Source organism: Macaca fascicularis, chromosome 16, assembly GCF_037993035.2.
Source record: "Macaca fascicularis isolate 582-1 chromosome 16, T2T-MFA8v1.1".
NCBI lineage: Eukaryota > Metazoa > Chordata > Mammalia > Primates > Cercopithecidae > Macaca > Macaca fascicularis.
Genome location: NC_088390.1, coordinates 45,347,088 through 45,359,090, shown reverse-complemented (window position 1 = coordinate 45,359,090; position 12,003 = coordinate 45,347,088). Strand labels below are relative to the sequence as shown.

At 38.9% G+C, this 12,003-nt stretch overlaps 1 protein-coding gene across 19 annotated transcripts in view; it reads right to left on the bottom strand.

Annotated features, from left to right (window-relative positions):
• The window catches only part of BCAS3 (BCAS3 microtubule associated cell migration factor), a 711,835-nt gene that overhangs the window by 493,084 nt on the left and 206,748 nt on the right, over positions 1 to 12,003 (bottom strand). For all 19 annotated transcript variants that reach the window (XM_065531261.1, XM_065531260.1, XM_065531264.1 and 16 more), the window contains exon 11: positions 824 to 907. In XM_065531261.1, the coding sequence (XP_065387333.1) occupies positions 824 to 907 (84 nt within the window). The remainder of the gene's footprint in view (positions 1 to 823; positions 908 to 12,003) is intronic.

Here is a 12,003-nt window from a genome sequence, read left to right as displayed (position 1 = left end):
CCCTGTCTTAAGGGAAAAAAAAAAAAAGATTTCTGAAATCTAAAATTCACAGTGCTATAGGCATAAAGACCTAATGGTTAATTCTCTTTTGGGTGCAAAATACGTAATGCTTCTCTCGTCAAACCAAGGACCACATTCTGAAGCACATCATGTAAGCGTCTGTGATCAAATATGAAGTATTTTTGTTTTGTTTTACATAAAACAGTGTGACCTTTGATTCCCACTCTGTGGTTTGCTTTAAACTGTTGTTCTTTTCTGAATGGTTGTGCTTTCTATTATATGCTGTCATTTAGATTCACTCTGTCATTCCTATTATTAGAATTGTTTTGTTGTATACTTCACAATTCAAAAGGATAGTGGTTACAAGAATACCTTATAATCAGCATAAAGTTTACCAAACATCATCAAAATTAACCCTCACACACATGAAAAAAAGAGCTCACTTGACAAACATGAAGGGGCAGCCCCTTGATATGAAAGAATCTTTGAATGTGACGAGGGACTGACTCAAGTTTTCAGAAGGAATAATATTCTTTTCATGAGAAGAAGACTCTGAAATGCTCAAAGATGCAACGGGATGTCAGTGTAGGTAGAACAATGAAAATCACAGAGAATCCAGAAGTCACTGTTTAAACATGGAAAGCTTCTTCCAAATGTGGTATTAATGAGATAATAGTCTTGAAGCTAGCTAACAGGCTTAAAATCTTTAAAACTGGATAAGTACAAACACTACAATCATTACAATAGAAAATATAATTCAGGAGAGAAATCTGAACAATTACTACACATAATCACAACTCTCCAAGATTTCGGAGGTACTCACTTTAGCAGCACTAATGACTGTGGCAGTATAAGACTGAATGTTGTCTCCACAGGCTCCACCACGGGACTGATGACATCGAATCAACTGAGAAAAAGAGAGAGAGAGGGGCAGAAAGTCATTTCTATTAATCTGTTTAACTCTACAGGCTATTAGGATAGAGCTTATTTACCGTGCACAGTGATGGTGATGGGTGGGAATGTTTGCATGAGTGTATTTCAGACAAACAGCTAAAAGCTCTGCGGAGACACTTTTACCCCTTTTTATAATCTACTGGTGCCACTCAAGCAGTTTCATGCTCAACTACGGTTTTCATTACAAGACGAATAGTCTTTAAGAATCCATAAACTCTGAAATGGTAGGAGGTCTGGTGGCCTTTCCACAAATAAATTTTAAAAACATAATCAAAGGACTTACACATGACTTCCTAACTTAAATATCTGACATGCTAACAAGTTAGATGTTTTATCCTGTTAATTCCTCCATAAAGATTATAAAAGAAAACATAAAAAGTAGACAAAAGATTTTGTCATATTTGCATTTTCAATTGTGTCAGTGGAAAAGTGTTACAAATTATGCATAAATCAACTATGACACATATACTAGCTGTCCATATCAGAGAGCTTAAACTTTTACCATTAGGAATGAAAAAGATATATCTTTATTTGTGACTGACGTAAATAAAGCAAACTACCAATTTTCAAAGTGAATCACTACTTTGATATGCATGATTATTTCACATGCTAAGAAATAAACCAGGATAAAACTCTCCACTGGTCGTCTACTTCCTATATTTAGCAAAAAATGTCATTAGCCAGATTTCTATGTTTAACATTTTTAAAAAACAAAATGACAAGGGTAGAGTATTAGAACCGTACACATTATGAGTTTTTTAAAACCTCTGGAATTCACAAAGAATCTATATCTCACAAAACGTAAAAATTAAAAATGCTTTACATCGTTTAAAACCAGGTCCTCTGATGAAGACTGATATGTAAACCTTTTATTCTTAATTCAAAATTTTCTTCATCACTGACACTGTTATTTTAAACATCCCTGAAAGCAATAGTAATATATTATAATAGAATGGAACACCCTTAAAAGTATGATATGCAAAGTCAAGATTTTTTTTAGGCAATCTCTGTTATGTCACACTGAATGACTGCTGAAGTAGATTTCAAAGAGAAGTAAGGAACTTGCCAAATGATAGCTGTTCATCAAATGTGGTTTCACATAGAGTAAGATAAAGAATTTGAAAAGTGATCATTTTAGCAAATAAAAAGAATCTCTCTCTTGCTCACTCATTCATCCACAAATACACATTCAAAGAATTATGAAAATTATTCCTCTGCTGCCTCCTGCTGCATGAGCAAGGAAAGAAAGGCTATTACTTATTCCCTACTTCTGGTAATTAAAATACTCAAGGACAAATATGTAAAACTAAACAACACTCTTATCTTTTTTTTTTTTTTTTTTTTTAAGAGACAGAGTCTCACTCCATCACCCAGGCTGGAGTACAATGGTATGATTTCAGCTCACTGCAAACTCTGCCTGTTGGGTTCAGGCAATTCTCCTGCCTCGGCCTCCCAAGCAGCTGGGATTACAGGCACGTGCCACCATGCCTGGATTTTTTTGTGTATATTTTTAGTAGAGACAAGGTTTCCCCATGTTGGCCAGGCTGGTCTCAAACTCCTGGCCTCAAGTGATCCACCAGTCTTAGCCTCCCAAAGTGCTAGGATTACAGGTGTAAGCCACCACGCCTAGCCCTACTTTTACCTTTCAAATTCAACTACAACTGAGTCAGCAGTTCTACATAAGAGTAACTAAGTCAGAAATTTTGGTCTACAATTTAGAATCATCAGAAAATTACGTTTGTATCTTGGTTCAACAAAATGAAAGATGAGTCAGAGTTTTCTACAGTGCAAAATCCTATCAAATGAACTAATTTCCAGGAAATATTATTAAGCACAAGAAAAAAAGGCAGTGTGCCAAAGAGCATATATACTATGTTATCTTTTGTGAAAGAAAGGGATAGAGACTTTGGTCAAAAGCCATTTGATGCTCATCCCCTCCACTTAGAAGAACCAAAATAGTGCATAGAGAATCACACTTCAAATACACTGTCCCAGGTAAAACACAAGAACTCAACAGAGAACTAACAGGAAACACCAAATGTGGGTAGGAGAAGGAAGGCAGGTAGCCTGCTTGGCTAGGATAGGCTGGGAGCTGGGAGTGGCTTCCCAACACAAGGCAAGGGTAAGTAAGAGAATTCCAGCGGCCCACATCCCCCACCATGGAGCCATGCAATCTCAGCCAGGAGAGAGACCCTCAACCCTCCCAAGCCCTGAAACTTAACACAGGGAGCTGCTGGGAGACTCTCAAACAGAACCGCTCCAGGGAGGTAACCTGTACTGGGTCCCATACACTTTCTGATACCTAAGTGGCTATAGCAAGACAACATTTTCTTTTTCTTTTCTTTTTAAGAGACAGGTCTCACTATTTTGCACAGGCTGCAATGCAGTGGCTATTCATAGGTGTGATGCCACTACTGATCAGCATGGGAATTTTGACCTGCTCTATTTCCAACCTGCGCTGGTTCACCTCTCCTTAGGCAACCTGGTGGTCCCCTACTCCTGCGAGGCCACCATATTGATGCTGAACTTAGCGCAGACACCCGATTGGCATAGTGCACTACAGCCCAGAACTCCTGAACTCAAGCAATTTTCCTACCTCTGCCTCCCAAGTAGCTGGAACTACAGGCACAAGCCACCATGCCCAGCAAGACATCATTTTCAAACCTGGTTTTGGCAGATGGCATGCTGCTCTGGGGCCTAGAAGCACTGGGACTGAGGTGTTTAAAAAAAAAAAAAAAAAAAAAACTCAGGAGTCTGGAGTGGTGGCTCACACCTGTAATCCCAACACTTTGGGAGGCTGAGGTGGGCGGATCACCAGGTCAGGAGTTCAAGACCAGCCTGGCCAACATGGTGAAACCCTGTCTCTACTAAAAATAGAAAAATTAGCCGGGCATGGTGGCACACGCCTGTAATCCTAGCTACTCAGGAGGCTGAAGCAGGAGAATTGCTTGAATCCAGGAAATGGAGGTTTCAGTGAGCCAAGATCACGCCACTACACTCCAGCCTGGGCAACAGAGTGAGACTCTGTCTCAGGGGAAAAAAAAAAAAACTCAGGCTGTCACTGCTAGGACTAGGGTGTGATCTGGGCACATTCCCGCAGTAGGGGCTGAGAATCGAGTAAAGCATTGGCTGTAGCAGCTACCAATGCAGGGAAGCAAGTGCTGCCAGGACAGAGACTGAGACACGAGCAGGCATGAGTTGCCACTAAGACTTGGTTGCAAGCTGGGCAGAGGCTCCTGCAGCCAGGGATGGGGGTGAGACAGGTATATGCCATTGCCACCAGGACTGGAAGGTGAGCCCCACTAGAATTGGGGTGTGAAAGAGACACATTTTCCCCACCTACCAGCCTAGCTGTGGCCACTGAGGCCAGACCTACCCTCTCCAAAGGCAGCTTCAGGGCCCCTCACCCAAGAACTGATTCTAGGACTAACCTGTCCCCACCTACCATGGCTGGTATCTGCTCTCACCATTGGGGAGCCTGAGAACAAGCCCATCCAGCCTAGTTCTGCCCTCAACCCCCCAAAAAAGAACATATAACCCAGGGTCCTTGGGACTGCCCAACCCAATCCACTTCTTTGGGTACATAAGCATTCCTCCAGGGGGTCTAAGGTTGGGTCTTATCTCTCTGCCACTGCCTCAACAGCTGGCATCTACCTGCAAACTCCAACTACAGGCCTGGAGACTACCTCCCGAACCCCCAGACCACTGCAGCCACCACCAACATCAACACATACCACTAGGAACAAAAAGAATTATCTTGCCACTGCTACTGTCATCACCCATGTCATACTGGCTGCCCAGAGACCCAGGAACCAGCCCACCCACATCATTCACCACTGCCACTACCAGTATCCAAGCTAGCTACCTGGAAGACCAAGAATCAGCCCACTTGTAACCACCAATATAGGTGCCAGTGTACACTACTCTGGGGCACAAGGATAGGCACACTCAGCCCAATGCTGCCACCACTGCATACTGATGACCAGCCAACCTGGTATCCCAGTCTCCAGCAAAACTTCACCATAGCCACCACGAATAATCACACCCTAATTCATTAAGTAAATAATAAATACCCCTAATGATGTATACAGAAAAAAAAATCAGACTACATCACTGCACATACCCAGAATCAAGACCAAAGTGTCCTATCCAACCAGTACTATAGTTACATCTTCATTCACTAAAAAAAGTCCTCTACAAAAGTAAATGTAAAAATATGAAGTAACTGTTACACCAGATGTGTAAATATCAATGTAAAGACAGAGGAAACATGAAAAATAAAATATGATGCCTCCAAAGAAACACAATAACTCTCCAGCCAGATTCCAATCAAAACAAAATTTATGAGAGCCCATATATAGGACTCAAAATAATACTTTAAAACAACCTTGTGAGATACAAGAGAACTCTGAAAAAAATACAGAAAAATCAGAAAAACAATTCAGAATATAAATGAGACATTTACCAAAGAGATAGATAATTTTTAAAAGAGTCAAATAGAAATTCTGGCCAGGTACAGTGGCTCATGCCTGTAATCCCAGCACTTAGGGAGGTCGAGGCAGGAAGATTGTTTGAGCCCCAGAAGTTCAAGACCAGTTTGGGCAACATGGCAAGACCCTATCTCTACCAAAAAAAAAAAATTAGCCTGGTGTGGTGGCACACACCTGTAGGCCCAGCTACTCAGGAAGCTTAGGCAAAAGGATCACCTGAGCCCTGGGGGTCTAGGCTGCAGTGAGCTGTGATTGCACCAGTGAACTTTAGCGTGGATGACAGAGTAAGATCAGTGAGATCCTGTCTCTAAATAAATAAATAAATAAATAAATAAATAAATCTGACTACATCAGGCAAAAGGGAGAATCTCAGAACTTGAAGACAGCTCTTTTGAAACAATCCAATCAGATAAAAATAAAGAAAAAATAATTTTAAAAATGAGCAAAGACATTATGACATCTGGGGAAACATAAAGTGTCAAAACATTACAATTATCAGTATTCCTGACATTGAAGAGAGAAAGAAAAAATTTGAAAGCACATTTAATGAAATAACAGATGAAAACTTGCCAAGTCTAACAAAAGTTTGGACATTCAGATACGACAGGCTTAGGAATCCCCAGGCAGATAGAATAGAAAAAGGTCTTCTCTAAGGCACATTACAGTCATTGTCTAAAATCAAAGATAAAGAGTGAATCCTAAAGGCAGCAAGAAAAAACAGTGTCTAGTCACATATAAAGGAAACTTCACCACACTAACCGTAGATTTCTTAGCAGAAACCTTACGAGCCAGAAAAGAATGGAATTATATACTAAAGTGTTGAAAGAAAAAAGTATGTCAGCCAAGAATACTGTATCCAGCAAAATTACCCTTCATAAATGAAGGAGAAATAAGGTTTTTTCCAACAAGTAAATTCTGAGAATATTCATTATCACTATATTGGCCCTACAAGACACGCTCAAAGTAGTCCTAAACCTGGAAGTGAAAGGACAACGTTTAGTATCACAAAAACACACCAAACTATGAAACTCACTGGTAAAGCAAAGACACAAAGGAGAAAGAGAAAGAACTCAAAGAGTACCACTGCAGGACTCCACCAAACCATAACACCAAACAATAAGAGAAAAAGAATGAAACCAAAAATACATAAAACAACCAGAAAACAATCAACAATACAATAAGAACAAAGCCCCAAGTATTAATAATGACTTTGAATGTAAATAAAATAAATAATCCACTTAAAAGATACAGAATAGCTAAATGGTTTTTAAAATGACCCAACTATATGCTCCTTACAAGAAACTCACCTTACCATAAAGACATATGTAGACTAAAAGTAAAGGGGAAAAAAAAAAGAGAGATACTCCACACAAATGGAAACCAAAAGTGAACAGGAGTAGTTATACTTGTATTAGATAAAACAGACTCTAAAGTCAAAAACAGTTGGGAAAAAAAAAAGACAAAGAAGGTCATCGTATAATGATAAAGGGATCAATTCAGCAAAAGGATATAATAGTTCTAAATATATATGCACTCAACACTGGAGTACACAGATTCGTAAAGCAAATTATTACTATATACTATATCTAAAGAGAGAGATAAACTGAAACACAGTAATAGTGGGAGACTTCAAAACTCCTCTCAGCATTAAACAGATCATCTAGCCAGAAAATCAACAAAGAAACACTGGATTTAAAATGGTCTTTATTTATTTATTTATTTATTTACTTACTTATTGAGACAGAGTCTCGCTCTGTCACCCAGGCTGGAGTGCAGCGATCTCAGCTCAACACAACTTCCACCTCCTGGGTTCAAGTGGTTCTCTTGCCTTAGCCTCCCAAGTGGCTGGGATTACAGGCGCACACCACCATGCCTGGCTATTTCTGTATTTTTAGTAGAGATGGGGTTTTGTCACGTTGGCCACACTGGTCTTGAACTCCTGACCTCAAGTAATTCACCCGCCTTGGCCTCCCAAAGTGCTGGGATTACAGGCATGTGCCACTGTGCCTGGCCTAAAACTGGACTTTAGACCCAATGGACTTAACGGACACTTATAGAGCATTCTATCCAACAACTGCAGAATATGCATTCTTAGCCAATAGAACATTCTCCATGATAGACCATATGTTAGGGCACAAGTCTCAATACATTTTTAAAAACTGAATCATATCAAGTATCTTCTCAGACCACAATGGACTAAAACGAGAAATAAATACCAAAAGGGACTCTGGAAACTTGACAAACACATGGAAATCAAATAACATGCCCCTGAACACTACTGAGTCAATTCTTTAAAATCTTGAAACAAATGATGATCTTGAAACACAACACACCAAAACTGGGGAATCCAGCAAAAGCTGTACTGACGGAAGTTTACAACAATAAATGCCTACATCAGAAAAGCACGAAGATTACAAATTAACAATCTAACAATGCACCCAAAGGAGCTAAAAAAGAATAAACCAAATCCATAATTAGCAGAAGAAATAAAGTAATAAACAGCAGAACTAAGCAAAATAGACTAAAGAAACAATACAAAAGATCAATGAATAAAAAATTGGTTCTTCAAAAAGATAAACAATATCGATAAACACTAGCCAGATTAACCAAGAAAGGAAAGACCCAGATAAACAAAATGAGAAATGAAAAAGAGAACATTACAAGTGATACCACAGAAATACAATAGATCAGCAAACTATTATAAAAAGCTATACACTGAAAATCTGAAAAATCTAGAGGAAATGGATAAATTCCTGGAAACATACAACCTAACCTAACAAGACTGAATCAGGAAAAAACAGAAATCTGAGCAGACCAATAATGAATAAGGAGAGTGAGTAGGTAATAAAGTCTCCCAAAAAGCAAGCCCAGGACTAGACAGATTCACAGTTGGATCCTACCAAATGTACAAAAGAGAACACCAATTTTCCTGAAACTATTCCAAAAAAATAAAAGAGGAAGAAACTCTCCCTAACTCATTCTATGAGGCCAACATCATCTGACACCAAAACCAGACAAGGACACCACAAAAAAGAAAACTATAGGCCAAGATCCCTGATGAACACAGACACAAAAATCTTCAAAAAAATGCTAGAAAATAGAAAACAACAGCACATCAAAAGTATAATACACCACAATCAAAGGGGATTTATTCCAGAGACACGGGAATGGTTCAACATATGTAAATCAATAAGTGATAATCACATCAACAGAATAAAGGACAAAAACCATACAATCATCTCAATAGATACAAGAAAAAGCATTTGATAAAATTCAACATCCCTTCATGATAAAAACTCTTAACAAACTAGGCACAGAAGGAAATTACCTCAAAATAATAAAGACCATATATGACAAAACCACAACTAGTATCAGGCTGACTGGGGAAAAGTTAAAGGCCTTTCCTCTAAGATTTAGTAGAAGACAAGGATGCCCACTTCACCACTCCTATTCGACACAGTACTGGAAGTCCTAGCCAAAGCAATCAGGCAATAGAAAGAAAGAAAAGGCATGCAAATCGGGAAAGTAGAAGTCACATTGCCCCTCTTTGCTGATGACATGATCTTGTATCTAGAAAAACCTAATGATTTCACACACACACACACACACACAAATCTTAGATTTGCTAAATGAATTCAGTAAAGTTGCAGGATATAAAATTAACACACAAAATTTAATAGCATGTCTATACACCAATAATGATCTAGCAGAGAGGCAATCACATTTACAACAGCTACAGAAAAAATACATAAGAAGAAGGAGAACTACAAACCACTGCTCAGTGAAATAAAAGAGGACATAAACAAATGGAAGAACATACCATGCTCATGGATAGGAAGAATCAATATCATGAAAATGGCCATACTGCCCAAGGTAATTTATAGATTCAATGCCATCCCCATCAAGCTACCAATGAGTTTCTTCACAGAATTGGAAAACACTGCTTTAAAGTTCATATGGAACCAAAAAAGAGCCCGCATCTCCAAGACAATCCTATGTCAAAAGAACAAAGCTGGAGGCATCACGCTACCTGACTTCAAACTATACTACAAGGCTACAGTAACCAAAACAGCATGATATTGGTACCAAAACAGAGATATAGACCAATGGAACAGAACAGAGTCCTCAGAAATAATACCACACATCTACAGCCATCTGATCTTTGATAAACCTGAGAAAAACAAGAAATGGGGAAAGGATTCCCTATTTAATAAATGGTGCTGGGAAAATTGGCTAGCCATAAGTAGAAAGCTGAAACTGGATCCTTTCCTTACTCCTTATACGAAAACTAATTCAAGATGGATTAGAGACTTAAATGTTAGACCTAAAACCATAAAAACCCTAGAAGAAAACCTAGGTAATACCATTCAGGACATAGGCATGGGCAAGGACTTCATGTCTAAAACACCAAAAGCAACGGCAACAAAAGCCAAAATTGACAAATGGGATCTCATTAAACTAAAGAGCTTCTGCACAGCAAAAGAAACTACCATCAGAGTGAACAGGCAACCTACAGAATGAGAGAAAATTTTTGCAATCTACTCATCAGACAAAGGGCTAATATCCAGAACCTACAAAGAACTCAAACAAATTTACAAGAAAAAAACAAACAACCCCATCAAAAAGTGGGCAAAGGATATGAACAGACATTTCTCAAAAGAGGACATTCATACAGCCAACAGACACATGAAAAAATGCTCATCATCACTGGCCATCAGAGAAATGCAAATCAAAACCACAATGAGATACCATCTCACACCAGTTAGAATGGCAATCATTAAAAAGTCAGGAAACAACAGGTGCTGGAGAGGATGTGGAGAAATAGGAACACTTTTACACTGTTGGTGGGATTGTAAACTAGTTCAACCATTATGGAAAACAGCATGGCGATTCCTCAAGGATCTAGAACTAGAAGTACCATATGACCCAGCCATCCCATTACTGGGTATATACCCAAAGGATTATAAATCATGCTGCTATAAAGACACATGCACACGTATGTTTATTGCGGCACTATTCACAATAGCAAAGACTTGGAATCAACCCAAATGTCCATCAGTGACAGACTGGATTAAGAAAATGTGGCACATACATACCATGGAATACTATGCAGCCATAAAAAAGGATGAGTTTGTGTCCTCTGTAGGGACATGGATGCAGATGGAAACCATCATTCTCAGCAAACTATCGCAAGAACAGAAAACCAAACACTGCATGTTCTCACTCATAGGTGGGAACTGAACAATGAGATCACTTGGACTCGGGAAGGGGAACATCACACACCGGGGCCTATCACAGGGAGGGGGGAGGGGGGAGGGACTGCATTGGGAGTTATACCTGATGTAAATGACGAGTTGACGGGTGCTGACGAGTTGATGGGTGCAGCACACCAACATGGCACAAGTATACATATGTAACAAACCTGCACGTTATGCACATGTACCCTAGAACTTAAAGTATAATTGAAAAAAAGAAAAAGAAAAAGAAATTTAACTAAGGAGGTGAAAGAGCTCTACAAGAAAAACTACAAAACACTGATGAAAAAAATTGCAAACACCAATAAATGGAAAAACATCCCAAGTTCATGAATTGAAAGAATCAATATGATTTAAATGACCATACTGCCCAGAGAAATCTACAGATTCGGCACAATTCTTATCAAATTATTAATGTTTTTTCCACAGAATTGGAAAAAAACAATCCTAAAGTTCATAAGGAAGCAAAAAAAAAAAAAAAAAAAGCCAAAGCAGTCCTAAGCAAAAATAAAAACTCAGGAAGCATCACACTGCCTAATTTCAAACTATACTACAAGTCTGCAGTAACTAAAACAGCATGGTACTGGTACAAAAATAGACACATAGGCTGGGCATGGTGGCTCATGCCTATAATCCCAGCACTTTGGGAGGCCAAGGTGAGTGGATCACTTGAGGTCAGGAGTTCGAGACCAGCCTGGCCAACATGATAAAACTCCATTTCTACTAAAAATACAAAAATTAGCCAGGTGTGGTAGCATATGCCTATAGTACCAGCTACTCAGGAGTCTGAGGTGAGAGAATCACTTGAACCCAGCAGGTGGGGGTTGCAAACAAGCAAAGATTACGCCAGCCTGGGCAACAGAGCTAGACTCTGTCGGAAAAAAAAAAAAAGATACATAGGTCAACAGAACTGAACAGAGAACTAAATAACATCAGATACTTACAACCAACTGATCTTTTTTGTTAACAAAGTTGACAAAAATACACAATGGAGAATGGACACCCTATTCAATAAATGGCGCTGGGAAAATTGGCTAGCCATATGCAGAAGAATGAAACCAGACCCCTTATCTCTTACCATATACAAAAATTAACTGAAGATGGATTAAAGACCTACATGTAAGACCTGAAACTATAGAAATCCTAGAAGAAAACCTAGGGAAAAACTCTTCTAGACATTGTCCTAGGCAAGGAATTTATGACAAAGACATCAAAAACAAAGGCAACAAAAATAGACAAATGAGACTTAATTAAACTAAGAAGTTCCTGCACAGCAAGAGAAATAATCGACAGAGTAAACAGAT